General features: G+C 39.8%; 1 protein-coding gene across 2 annotated transcripts in view; it reads left to right on the forward strand.

Moving 5' to 3' along the window:
- Window positions 1-14,715, forward strand: part of PLCB1 (phospholipase C beta 1) — a 669,180-nt gene that overhangs the window by 595,648 nt on the left and 58,817 nt on the right. Inside the window, exon 32 of one of the 2 annotated variants that reach the window (XM_026012292.2) lies at window positions 430-547. The exons of the other annotated variant lie outside the window; for it this stretch is intronic. Within the exon in view, the coding sequence (XP_025868077.1) occupies window positions 430-528 (99 nt within the window). The 3' untranslated portion in view covers window positions 529-547. The remainder of the gene's footprint in view (window positions 1-429; window positions 548-14,715) is intronic. 2 annotated transcript variants of the gene reach the window in all.

A 14,715-nucleotide genomic window follows, 5' to 3' on the forward strand; every position in this document is an offset into this window, starting at 1 on the left:
AGGGCTAACAAAACTCACCTTATGCATTTAAAAAATAGTTTTCTCTCTTTGAGAGAGAAAAGTATAGCCATTAAGCCCGGACTCACTGGGCTGTGTTGTTCAGTTGCTGTCAGGGATTCAATAAAATCTTTTTTCAAGTTTCATGACAGTAGTAGGATTTTGTAGAGATTTTCTCAAAACTACTAGTTATAATCGTATGTAACATCTGATTCCTACAGAGGGCAGGCAAGAACCAAGGAGAATTCAGTTGCCAATCCCATTGCATTTGTGGTTGGAAGTGTTGGAATAGACAAAGGAGGTAGAGATTTTAAATCTCCATTCTAGAAGGTACTCCAGGAGAGCTCCCAGACAAATAATTTGAAACAACCAATGATTAGAAATCAATTTCAATGCCACAAAAATGACAGCCTCCCTTTTTTTCCCACACAGGGGGACGGTTCCTCCTCATTCTTGTCGGAAACTTGCCATGAGGATCCCTCTGTTTCCCCCAACATTACTCCCCCCAACCCTCAAGCTCTCAAGTGGTGACCACCGTCCTTCCGGCCAGGTAGGACTGGATGGGAGGGGTCGCTTTTGAGAGAGTGGTGGCATGTGGCCATCAGATTTATAGGCATCATTGACTTGCTCCTTTGTTTTTCATACTGCCCTGTCCCCCACCAGCCTTTCTCTACATTCCCATTCTTTTCCTGCCATAGTTTTCAGCTACACCCATGATGCACCCTCATCTTTACCCATATTCCCTGGTATTTACTTTTTCCAGCATTGTTCTCTCTGTTCTTGACATTAAATTTCATTCTTCCCTCTTATCTTCTTCTTTCTTCATTTTATTTCTCTATTTGCAAAACTGGCTTCCTTTTAGAACTTGATCTTTCTTTCTTACACTCACATTGTTATTTCTGCTTTTGAGACATTTTTACGTTCCTACTTCTTGCAGCACTGGTTGCCCACAGTCTTACTATCTTAAACTCTAGTGGGATTAAGTTATCTCTCAGCAAGTCCTCCTGACCCACTCCATTCAACTTACTACACCCTTCCTTTTAAAAATCCAGCAAAAAAAAAAAAAAAAAAAAAATCCAGCAAAAGTCATTGTATTCCCACATGATATTTTGAATTAAGGGGATAGCTCATGATTTCCTGATTCTCTACTATCAAGAGCTTTTGAAAATAACCTCACTAATAGGAATGCTTGGGCCAGGGGCTGCTGGTTGGAGCAAAATGAAGCTCAGATGTTAGAGAGGACTTTAACTTACTAGAGGAAATGCATCATGAAATCTACTATATTCCTTTTGCTAATAAGAAAACTGGCCCAAGTTATTCCAGTGCATATGCATTTCAGGGAAAAAAGAGATTATAAAGAAAGCAAAATGCATTTATTCTGACGTATTGAAAGTAGATTTCTACAGTGAGGCTCATGTTTTTGTCTTCAAGCACTTGTTGATATATGAAGCCATATGGTTTAGAAACATGTCAAAGAATTAGTGAAAACAACTTTTTTGGGGAAGAAAAGGTGTAATTTCTTTCTCTTCCTCTACATCAATCACCACATGCAGTGATGCTCTAGCTCAGCACTTTTCAAGCTTTAATGAGTGTATGAATTACCTAGAGATCCTGTTAAAATGCATTCTGATTCAGAAGGTCTGGATGGGACCTGAGATCTGAATTTCTTTTTTTTTTTTAAGATTTTATTTATTCATGAGAGACGGGGTGGGTGGGGGGGCGGCGGGGCAGAGACACAGGCAGAAAGAGAAGCAGGCTCCATGCAGGGAGCCCAATACGGGACTAAATCCCAGATCTCCAGGATCATGCCCTGGGCCAAAGGCAGGCGCTAAACTGCTAAGCCACCCAGGGATTCCCAGAGATCTGCATTTCTAACTGGCTTCCAGGGGATACCCTTGCTGCCACATTTCCATGGACCACATTTGACAAGCAAGGATCTAGTACATTCCTACCTCTTGGTCCTAGCACCTGGAAGGAAGAGCTTAAAGCTGCTTTCCTCAAGTTTTATTGTATTTTAAAATTTTGGCCTAATCACGAGCTTGACTCTCTGATATCTTTTTATTTATTACTGTGGACTCTGCCACTAGAGAAAGGCAGAAAATGCCATTTGAGAGCAAAGCTACAGCCTGGCTATGAATTCCATCAGTGTCTTCCCAATAGTGATGATCTTGTTCCCGTGGTGACCTTGTAGTAAAGCCCACATGGGAAAGTGGAGCAGGGGAAGGGTGAGTGATATTGATTCCTCTAGGAAGGCATCAGGGAGACCTTGACAATGACTTCTTCATTTGGCTATAAATGTTTAGGGTATCTTTTAAGTCATCAGTTATAAGCATCATTGGATTTTTTTAATGCTCTTATTACTGTCCTGGTGTTTTTGAGAGTTATTATGAAACATTTAATGCCACAGATAGAATATTGAATTCTCCCTGAGGAGGTGAATGACAGTGAAGTTCAGAATATGTGACTTGGGTTTTGTTTTTTAAAACAAATGCAAGAGATACCTAAGTATCACATTTTGGTTCCAGTGCTCTATCAGGCTTATAATGACTGGTTCACCACTTGTTTTTCCTTTAGAAGGTCAACTGAGTTTCCTGCTAGCAAAAATGTTTGTTTTCAAGAGATAAGTATTCCCATAATACCTGGACATTAAGAAAATCTTTAATCACATAGTTACTATTGTCCCTTTAGCTTTTCACATATAAAAGGCAATATAAAAATAAACCAATTTCATATGTTCCATGAGAAAATAGATTTCATTGCTAAAACAGAACAAAAAATTACATTGTTTTGTACCTGAAAAAGAACAAAAAGGCCTTTTCTACTAGTATATGAAAAGTACATTTTTGTGCCTCATTTAATATTTCCTCCAAATGTTTCACTCACCTCATACATTTCCACTGATAGATTATAGCTGAACAGAAAATGAATGAATAACAAGTAATAGTACATAAAGCCATTGCTCATTTGCTAGAAAAGAGTGATTTTTTTCCTGTAAGATTGATCCTCAGAATACTCATCACATAAGTTCTTGAAATTTCACATTTTAAAATTTGTGAATGCAAACCCTCAATGATGAAAGGTGTATTTCTTGTTATCCACTAGAGATTACTAAATGGAGGTTAAAAAGGTGGGTCATATTTTTAACCGTAGTAACTTCTAAATACAAATCACTATATAGCAAGATTGCAAATAAACAAAAAAGGATGTTTGCTCATTCTGGGTATACATGAACCCTTTGCATAAAGACAAATATAAAAGGATATGTGTGTGTGTGTATACACACACACACACACACACACACACACACACCCCTCAATGTCTATAAAAATGCCAGTGATATAGCATTGAAAAATTATTAATTTATGTCAAGGATTTATTAAGTGCCTTCTTTATTCTGGGCTGGGCCAATTTTAATTTCAATAGGGAGCACAGAAGAGCAAAAAACACAGGTCCTACCTGTTCTTAAATAATAAAGAGCAATTCAAGGCCATAGGGGAGCATTAAAAAGGCTTTTTCCTCCTGACATTTAAATAAATAATAACAAAACAACTAGCATTTATCAAGCACTTACTATGTTGCCAAGCACCTTCAGAGCATATCACATGTGGTATGCTCCTAGTCTCACTATTGCAAAGCAGAGGAAACTAATATTCTAAAAAGTTAATAGATTTTCCCAAGATCATACAAAGAATGTCCAACCTTAGAGACTGCATGCTATGTATTATGCCCTTCAGCTTTCTTAGTAAATATCTGAAGCCATGATTTTTTTATAAATTTATTTTTTATTGGTGTTCAATTTGCCAACATATAGAATAACATCCAGTGCTCATCCCGTCAAGTGCCCACCTCAGTGCCCATCACCCAGTCACCCCCACCCCCCGCCCACCTCCCCTTCCACCACCCCTAGTTCGTTTCCCAGAGTTAAGAGTCTTTCATGTTCTGTCTCCCTTTCTGATATTTCCTACCCATTTCTTCTCCCTTCCCCTTTATTCCCTTTCACTATTGTTTATATTCCCCAAATGAATGAGACCATATAATGTTTGTCCTTCTCCGATTGACTTATTTCACTCAGCATAATACCCTCCAGTTCCATCTATATCGAAGCAAATGGGGGGTATTTGTTGTTTCTAATGTGAAGCCATGATTTTGTGATCTAGATGTCAGGGGTGTAATATCTCTTGCTCACATTTCATGGACAGGCAAGCAATAAAGGTGTACCATCTGTGCCCCCAGTATACACATCTATAAAATGGGAAGACTACCTAGCTGGCTCTGTGTCAAGGGAAGGAAATCTCTCTGAGTGGCTGAAAGGAATAGACACATTCATGACACCAAACGCTGTTTCCTTCCTGGTGGTACACTCCAGGCTTCATACGTTTTCAACCGAATCTGGCCAGGAATTTAGCCCCCAAACTGATCACAACAGCAAGAGTAATTAAATCTCATAACAAGGATGTTTGAGTTTCTCAAAATCACTTGTTTTTAAACTAGTGTCTTAGAAAAGAACATCCCACAGGATTAGATGTTAGAACACTTCCAGCCCTGTGAACACAGGGCTCCACCTCCAGGGGGTCACCATTGACAGCAGCTCCCAGGCCATGGGAGAGAGGCAGGAAAGGTGTTTTCTGTGCTCATCATATCCAGCGGGCAAGCCATGCCAAGCATAGTGGAGACTGAGACAAGTGCCACCTGTACAAGTAGGTTAAAAGGATTTTGACACATCCATCTCTGTCCACGGCTGCTAAGGCTCACTGTTCTCCTCTTTAAAGCATGAGGATTGGGGGATCCCTGGGTGGCGCAGCGGTTTGGCGCCTGCCTTTGGCCCAGGGCGAGATCCTGGAGACCCGGGATCGAATCCCACATCGGGCTCCCGGTGCATGGAGCCTGCTTCTCCTTCCGCCTGTGTCTCTGCCTCTCTCTCTCTCTCTCTCTCTCTCTCTCTCTCTCTCTGTGACTATCATAAATAAATAAAAAATTAAAAAATTTATAAAGCATGAGGATTGAGGACGGAGACCCTCGTCCCCTCCCAACTCTGACTCTCCTCCATCCTCTCCTCCTTTCCTCTCTACTCCATCCAGCTTATGCGTGTTGGGGCTGAGTTCAAACCAGAGACTAAATCGCTTTGCTTCCCTGGAGATCTTGCCCTTCTCTTCTCTCTACATGCTCCCCCTCTAGAACACCCTCGCTAACCACAACCTCCTTCTCCCACTTGAAAAGTTATGTCCTGAATTATACAAGATAGAAGTTAGGGTACACATTGGGCTTTGCACCAGGGCCAAGCAGTTGTTTTCATGGTCTTCATTTATTCACTAAAATAATGAGTACTTGGCCCTAGTGTTTATCCGTGAAGTTACCAGGAAATCTAAAGGAACATCTTGGAAGAGAAATACCTTTTTTTAGATGGTATTTAAGTCCTGTCATATGGGGCTTCTCCTTTTGTTCCTGAGTTTGAGTGAGGGGGACTGCTTTGGGCTAACTTGTGAAACATTTGAGCAAGAAATAAAGAAAAGATTCCTAGGGTTGGAACCTCTAAATACTCAGATTCCCAAGTGTTATTGTGGGTCTCTTCGAATATCTTTAAATGTGGCAACAAAGGGGCTGTCTGCAAGAAGAGAGTTGTGTACGACTGGGCAACCTTTTCCTGACCTCCTTTGTGTCCAGGAAGAAGACGATTAATTAAATTCAGAAGTTTGCCACTGAAATAATAGGTATGAGATCCAGAGACTTCAGGGTGTTGGAGGACTCATTAAATAGGGTTGCATAAATATCATGCTGAAAGATTTAATGAGTCCATAGGGTCACTTACAGAGCAATGAAGCAGAGATGACCTAGAAAAAAATAAATTAGAATCGATATCGTGCTTCCGAATTAACAACTATAGATTGCTATATTAACACCTGAGATGAATTTTATAATTGCATCTTAATGCATCTTCATGTTCTCATCCCAGGAAAAATGAAAATTGCTTATTTTTAGCGTTTTACTTGCCAGTTATAAAAACAAATTTATGTAGGTGTGTTTATTTCTGTGATCTCTAGGAACCATGAATGCTTTCAGTAGCTACAACTAGGTAAATAGTGTTAATTTTTTTCTTTTAATAATTCAGCTAATACTTACTGGATGCCTACTGTAGAGCAAGCACTAGGTTAGATGCTAGGACATAAAGCAATGCGAAAAGATTGCAAAGCTTGCCCCCTGCCTCAAATTGCTTACAGTCTACTGCAGCTCTGTCCTATACAACTTCCTGCAATGATGGAAGTGTTCTATATGTAAGATCTCAATGCAGTAGCCACCAGGCACAAATGGTTATTAAGTATTTGAAGTGTGGCTAATGCAAAGGAGGAACTGAATTTTCAATTATATTTAAATTGTATTTAAATTTAAGTACTAAGAGCTGCATGTGGCTAGTGGCTAACAATGGGCAACACAGGTGGATAGTATGTTGAATCTTAATTCCTAATAAGTAATCTACCTTTATTTAAAGGATTCTTTAAAGAGAAGCACCTGAGTGGCTCAGTTGGTTAAGCAGCTGACTTGATTTGGGCTCAGGTTACAATCTCAGGGTCCTGGGATAGAGTCCCACATTCAGGTGTGTGCTCAGCAAGGAGTCTGCTTGAGGATTTTCTCTCTCTCCCTCTCCCTCTGCCACTCCCCCTGTGTGCTCTCTCTCTCTCACTCACTCTCACTCTCTCTCGCTCTCTCTCCCTCTCTTCCTAAATTAAATAAATCACTCTTTTTTAAAAAATAAAGAATTCAAAGGATTTGTGTTAGGATAAAAACACTATGATCATCATGATAATAGAGCTGTTCACAGGGGAGGAAGGCCTGACACATACTGGGGGAAACCAAGGAATGCTTCCCAGAAATGGTAACCTTTGACCTGTAGAGTTAAGTAGAAGTTCATCGAAGAGGAGGAGACAGGAAGAAATTCTGCGTGACCTTGTGACAGAGCCTGAGGTATGAGAATTATGCTATTGCTATGGAATTGCATTATTTGCATGTTGTATTAGTCCATTTGGGCAGCCATAACAAAATATCTCAGATGGGGTGGCCTAAACAACAGAAACTTATCTTCTCACAGAGGTCCAAGGTCAAAGTGCCAGCAGGATTGGTTTCTGTGAGGCCTCTCTCCTCAGTTTGCTAATGGTGCTTTCTTGCTATGACCTCATATGGCTTTGACCTGCCCTTATGCACAGAGAGAGCTCTGGTGGTGTCTCTTCCTCTTCTTGTAAGGACACTAGTCCTATCAAATTAGGACCCCACCATTATGACCTCAGTTAACTTAATTATATCCTCAAAGGCCCCATCTCCAAATAAGTCACATATGTTGGGGCTTCAACATAAGAGATTTAAAGAGACACAATTCCATCCATAAAACATGTCATTCATTCAATAGGCAAATATCTTTTTCTCTGGATTCTTTCTTTTTTTTCCTGAGAGGAGGTGAGACATACTTTACACTCAACACACAAATTTACAGAAAACTATCATCTATTGATCTAGCATGTGATGATTTTAATCACTGCTTTTGATTTACCTATTGATAGATACATAGAGTTCTAGAAAATTAACAAGTAGAAAAATCACCTAAATTGTGCACCTCTCAGAACCCAAATGTCATTACATATTGCTCAAGCAAATATTAATATTAATTTTTCTTCATTCTTTGAAGACAAGCCAGTTGTTAACTTGGAGTTAGACTAGCTCACAAGAAGTAATTTAAATTTTTTTTTAAGATTTCATTTATTTATTTGACAGAGAAAAAGAGACAGCACAAGCAGGGGGAGTAGCAGGCAGAAGGAGAGGGAGAAGCAGCCTCTTCGCCAAGCAGTAGCCTAATAAGGAGCTTGATCAATCCCAAGACCCTGAGATCATGACCTGAGCCAAAGGCAAATGCTTAACTAACTGAGCCACCAAGGCACCTTAATTTTAAAAAATTTTACGGATTCTGTGTGAGCCAGTTGTTCAACACAGCTATTATAAAAATGTAAATTATATAAACTTACAATTAAACAAATTATATTAAAAACAAAGATAACAAGTACCCAAAACTGAGCTCATGCTGGCTAAGACATTTCCTGATTGCACTCTCAAGGGAGTTTATATCTATTGTATCTGTATAGTGGTCCCTCTAACAGAGTGCTACTGAGCACTTCTTACTAAGTCTGCGTTCAAGATCTTCCCTTCCGAAGCTTAACTGTGATCACAGTGGGAATATTTCCACCACAGAAATCAGGAAACACTGCAAACCAGGCTCTTCCTTTTTCTAGGAGAGCCACCTACCAAACATGTACCAGCACACCACTGGCACAAAACTTACTTTTATGGCATAGGGTTTTCCCAAGAGTTATGCAGGTTTCCTATTGCCACTTACCACATCACAAACATTATTATTACCCATTTGTTGGAAACAAAATGAAACTTTCTGCTGAAATGTAATTTATTACCTTTTTAAATCCTGTTTCTTTGTTCCCTTCACCAGAAAGGGGAAGTGCTGCCTTGCTGACCCATGGACTCAGTCTCTGCATATAAAATATTTGGGGGGCAACAGAAAGTCTCCTAAAACATAAACCTAGCATTGACAACATCTTTCGAACCCACCCAGCAATGTCTTCAACCTGAAAATTGCCACAGCTGTAACATAATACCTCCCACTGCTAATACTACCCTGCAGCTAATACTAAGCTTATACTTGCCTCATTCCTTTGGAAGAAGACATTTTTGTTCCTACTAAAAGTTTTAAATGACAATACATGAAATAGAATAGGAAACCTCTGGAGGAAAATTACAGTTTTCAGGTTAAGCTTTGTATTCTGTAGGAAACATTTCTCCCGATTGTTGATTTTTTTTATTTTAAGATTTTATTTATTTATTTATATGAGGGAGAGAGAGAGAGAGAGAGAGAGAGAAAGAATGAGCAGGAGAGGGGCAGAGGGAGAGGGACAAGCAGACTCCATGCTCAGCAGGGAGCCTGATGTGGGACTCGAGCCCAAAACCCCAAGATCATGACCTGAGCTGAAGTCAGATGCTTAACCCACTGAGCCATCCAGGTGTCCCTCCACTGTTGCCCTTTTATACCACTTCCAGACAAGTAAAGAGTTGCTCATGTTTTGAAAATGAAACGCCATTTGGCAGAATTCACATTCAATCTTTGATGCACACTACAATTAAGTCATGCCTGTGGTCTCTAAAATCTGAAGCCCAAGAAGTGAATGAAAGTACCTGTCTAAGGTTACAGAGCAAATAAGGGACTCAATTCCCTGCTCTAGGTTTATACATCAAATGGACACCACAAATACATCTGCTTTCTGATGAAAACCCTGTTCATTTATGATTCCTTTTATCACTGTAACACTTCATGAGAATCTTATGAGGTTGATTATAGAAGAAGAAATTCAAGCAGCAAAGATTAAGTAATTGCAAATTTTCACCCTTTCTCTGGGTGTAACTTACATCCACAAAAATCTGAAAATCATGAATCTAGAATAAATTTGAACATAGAATGGATAAAATTCTTGGCAAGAGAGTGGAAAGAGAAGGGATCCTAAGACTCAGATCCAGAAAACTCATTTTAAGAGATCTGGTAGAGGAGATAGAGCCTGAGACAGAAAAGGTACAACCTGTGAGATGGGAGGGAAATCAAGACTGTCAGAGAAGCCAAGAGGGAAAAAAAAAATGATGCACAGAGTCTAGAACAACTGAGTACAGAAAGGTGTCCTTTGATTTTAATAACCAGGAGGGCCCAGTGCCTTTGGTATTAGTGATGGCTCAGTGGGAAGGTGTGACTGGGGACCGGATAAGAATGGGATAAACAGGATGCAATGAGGGACTGCTTATCTAACAGTCTTCCAGAAGTCCAGACTTGAAGGGAAACAGAAATCTGGACTACTCAGGGGAGATGTAGGGAATAAGGGAACATGCATTTGAGAAGAGATTAATCAGTACTTCTAACTTATGGTCCAGTCTAGTTTATCATGAGACTGCTAAAAAAAATGTCTGCCAAGGGGCAGCCCTGGTGGCTCAGTGGTCTAGCACCTACCTTCAGCCCAGGGAGTGATCCCAGAGACCCGGGATCGAGTCCCGCGTCCAGCTCCCTGCATGGAGCCTGCTTCTCCCTCTGCCTATGTCTCTGCCTCTGTGTGTGTGTGTGTGTATGTGTGTGTCTCTCATAAGTAAATAAATAAAACCTTAAAAAAAAAAATGACTGCCAGGCAAGAATCAGGAAAAAGGGATTTCACCTATTTTACTGTTGTCAGGGTTGTGGTTTTCTCTGATGAATCAGAGTTCTTCAGTGGAAGAACGATATTTCAATGAGTGTGCAGCATAAACTCTCACGAACTGTCAGGAACAATAAAGGGTTTCCCTAGACACTGGTTAAATATTAGGTCGTTTTTCTCTTACTATTTAGTATATTAACAATAATACTGATAGAGCTTTCATGATGATTCCCAGAGCTGATCCACAAGGGCACAAAGCCTGCATGGCTGCTGCACAACGCACCCTAGACCAAGATGTTTCCGCATTTGCGGTCCTCTAATTAGAATTCACTCTGCCTTGTGTAGCAGTGAAACTACTTGCATGTAATAAACTGATATATTTTCTCTTCTCCTTAAGCATCCTCCTTCCCTCCCTATCCTTCCCGAATCACAGCTCCAGGAAAGGAAAGGACAGGACTCCTGAGGGCAGGGCAGAAATCTTGAAAACAAGACATTTCAAGAGAGGAAAGGATTTCTCCAAATTCCTTTAGCTTCTTTGAACACAGACAGCCTAAGGGGCTGGAGTCTTACACCCAGTGATGACAGAACTCAGGGGAAGAGGAAAGTGTGCCCCTTTCCAAGCCTGAGAACTGTGAGAAAAAGGGGTGAGAGAAGTGAGCAGGAGGTCAGATTTGTACGTACCTCTGTCACTTCTACTCTCTGGGCCAAAATCTGGAAGGTTCACATATCACGTGTGTCCTGGAGGGAACAAGAAAGATCCTGTATACCCTAGTGACAAAAAATGGTGGTATTGAAGGGGCTGGTGGAAGCCTAAGAACATGACATAGATGCTTCTCAGGCCAGTTGGCTCAGACCGTGGACTCAAGCAGTGGCTACCAATACATCACCCTAGATCCCTAGATGGCCAACAGCCATTAGTCTGTGGAGAAATCTAGATCAACCACTTCACAGCAGAGACCTGTGAGGATACAGAAGGAAGCCTTGTAAGTCTGAGCCTGCTGACTCCTCTTCTGCTTTGAAGGCACTCTGAGTTCTGAAATAGACTTAGCCACCACTTTGAGGAACTAAAAATCAGAAGGACATCTTTGAAATGCTGAACTTTACCCAAAGAGACTGATTCCTACAAGAAACTTTTAAGGCCAGTTCTATAGAGAGTAGAATTGTGAAGCAACTCTAAGGAAATTGTCTTGCTTTTAATGGCTAGAAAGGTTTGGACAGCTTTCCTTTCTGTCATTAGAAGTGTGGCTCCTATACTTCCTGGGAAAGTGGTTTGGGAACATGTTTCTGCGGTGACTCAAATGACAACCATTTCATGGGCAGACAGCTCACGAGCTGTGGTAGGCAGTGCTGGGCACTCCAAGTTGATTGAAAGGGAATGGGCTCCTGGGAGTTTGCTAACCTGATTGCAGGTTTCCTGGACACCGTGTCCCCTCCCGACCCAACACCTGCTGTGGCAGAGAGATGTTTGTAATGAGGTGAATAACAAACAGTTTCATGAAGGTTGGGTCACAGGGGAACAAAAGGCACGCTCGTCTAGGTGGAGCCAACCTTTTCCTGTTTTCTCTTATATTTTTCTCTACCAAATCGAACTCTTGTCAAAAGCTTTGGCAAGATTTTTAGTCAAAGCCTTTAAATTCACATTTTTAGAAGAAGTGTTTGCTATTTCATGGCTGAAAATCATGCTCAATTCTGCTGAGCTATAACCCGAAATTTGTGTTTTTTTGAAATGTGTAGCTCATCTGTAACTGCTCAGAATGCCTTTCTTTGAAGATGGGCTCTAAAATAAAATATTCCTAACAGACAAATTAGTTATACTGACTCTTGACAGCCACTTTTCTGGGGGGATATTTCAATAGATGTATTGATAAATGAACATATGCCCAGCAAGGGCACAGAGTCAGCAAAGCATTTCATGTGATCTGTGAGTCTCCTCTCCATCCTGATGTGACTGCCAGAATTGGGCTCAGTGGGGGGTTTTTGAAATAGTTGTTTCCTTTTCTTTAAACCTTGTACCTAAATATATTGTTTGGCGTGTTGGCCAGAGTTTTACCATAATTATTTATATTTCTACAGTTGCTCTGTATGTAAGTCCTGCTGGCAAACTAAAATGTGAAAACAGCTATTATGTGATATTTTTCCAAGATCCCAAGATGACAAGTGAAGATACCCAGGGGGCCATCAGCTGCATTTCACTTGTCACTGTTTTCACCAGGATTCTGGCCTCTAGGAATATTCTATCTAAAGATTAAAGCTAATTTAATTGGAAAACCTAGAAACTGTAGATTGAGAACTATTTTATCACCTAGATCTTTAATCTTGGAATTATAGTGATCACTTACTGATCACAGTGGAAATAGGTTTTCTTTTTAAAATATTTTATCTCTGAGGCTCCTACATGGCTCAATCAGTTAAGCATCTGCCTTCAGCTCAGGTCACGATCTCAGAGTCCTGGGATTAAGCCCTGCATTGGGTTCCCTACTTAGTGGGGAGCCTGCTTCTCCCTCTCCCTGCTTGTGCTTCCTCTCTCTCTCTCTCTCTCTCTCTTTCTCCCCCTCAAACAAATAAGTAAAATCTAAATAAATAAATAAATAAATAAATAAATAAATAAATAAAAATCTTTTATCTCTTAAGGGGGCACCTGAGTGGCTCAGTCAGTTAAGCACCTGACTGTTGATTTCTGCTCAGGTCATAATCTCAGGATAGTGAGATTGAGTTTCATGTTCCATACTCAGCATGGAGCCTGCTTAGGATTCTCCCTCTCCTTCTGCCCTAACCCATCTAAAAAAAAATCAGATCAAATTAAATCATTTATGTCTTGAAATTGGAGGGCAATATATTTGAAAGTAGCCCTCCATCTCCATCTATCCATGATACATACTTGAGTATATATGTATATATACTACATATAAATATATATAAACATAAAACAAGTTATAAATATTAAATATGTAGACATATTAAAAGCTAGATTTACTCATTGTTTTGATATATATCTCTAATCTGAAGAAGCCTATGTTGCTACATAATAGCTTATTACCAGTAAAATTGTATTATGATATAACACTGGGAAGGAATGAGCACCCTTGAATAATAGCCTCTTGTCCTCTTTGAATTTTGCACCATGTGCATTACCTATCAAGTGTGTTAATCCATTAATTTTTTTCAAAACACATGTAAATATTATTATGCACATCCTCCTACTATGTTAGCAGCAAACAGATTCCTAAGCAAGCATGCCTCACTATCTTGCCACATGGCTATCCCTATGATAGCTACCTAGGTAAAATGTCCATTATTCTAGAAACCCAGTCCCCTTTGATTTCAGATCACATGTTTCCCTTGTCTGTTGTATAGATGTCAAGTAAATGTAATATCTGCTCTACTGCGTTGTTTGCTCCAGTCTACTTTCCTCTGTGCTCCTGCCTTGATTCCTTTTCAGCTCCTATTAATCTATACACCACTGAAGGGGGAAGAAAGTATATTAATTGAAAAATTGATTACATAACCTTGAGGGCTTTGTTTTCATTACCTCCAATGTCCAGAAACAGCATTTCCCCAGATTTATCCTCATTGACTTAACAGAAGATTTTTTCAACTGGACTTCTGACAACATCTTATGTTCAGACTCTAGTGCCATGCTTTGCAATTTTCATTATTCACACAAAACTGTGTTGAGGAGCCATGGGAAAATTGAATTTATCATCATCCAAAGGTGGGGTAAAAGCTACTGCTAACCCTGAGCAACCCAAGGTAGAAAATTCTAGAATATTACATAGACATATTACAAAACACAAAGGGTTTTGAGATAAGCTGGACTGACACCTTCATTTAGCAGTTTGGAAAAGAGGCCCAGAGAGGTCCACTTACAGATAGTGGTAGGACCAGGCCAGAAATCTAGTCCCCAGCTTCCTTATTTTGTTCTTCCAACCTCACTTCCAGCTACTCTGTTCTCCCAGCCATATTCCATCTCAGTCAATTACAATGCAACCACAGAATTATCTGCTGATTACAAGACAATTAAAAACTTATATAGTAAAAAATAAAAGAATTTCGTTATGCGGTGAATGTAATTTAAATTTTAAAAGCCAAAAAACTTTCCTCTATAGCAGCAATAATCTATTTCTCCCTCTCTCCTATATAGATAATATATACATATAATTATGCATAATGATATAATTCTGTATAATAGAAAACAACAGGAACTATAAAATGGGTAACATATTTATATAACCTATGTGCAGATATTCTTAAGGAGTCTTGTGCATTTCCATTGGACATATTCTTAGGAGTGATATTTAAATGGTTTCTCCTAAAATGATAATTAATGGGAAAAAAAGAGTTGAAGAATACAAAATAGGTGATAATATATAATTAGAACATAGAAGGCAAATGGAAGGGAGGTAACTGATTTTGCAGAAAAAGAAGGGAAAAGCTAAGTTCCCAGACAGGCCCCCAGCTGAGAGGAGCACCACAAAGAGACAACTGAGGAAAGCAGATTATC

The sequence above is a fragment of the Vulpes vulpes genome, chromosome 14, assembly GCF_048418805.1.
Source record: "Vulpes vulpes isolate BD-2025 chromosome 14, VulVul3, whole genome shotgun sequence".
Lineage (NCBI taxonomy): Eukaryota > Metazoa > Chordata > Mammalia > Carnivora > Canidae > Vulpes > Vulpes vulpes.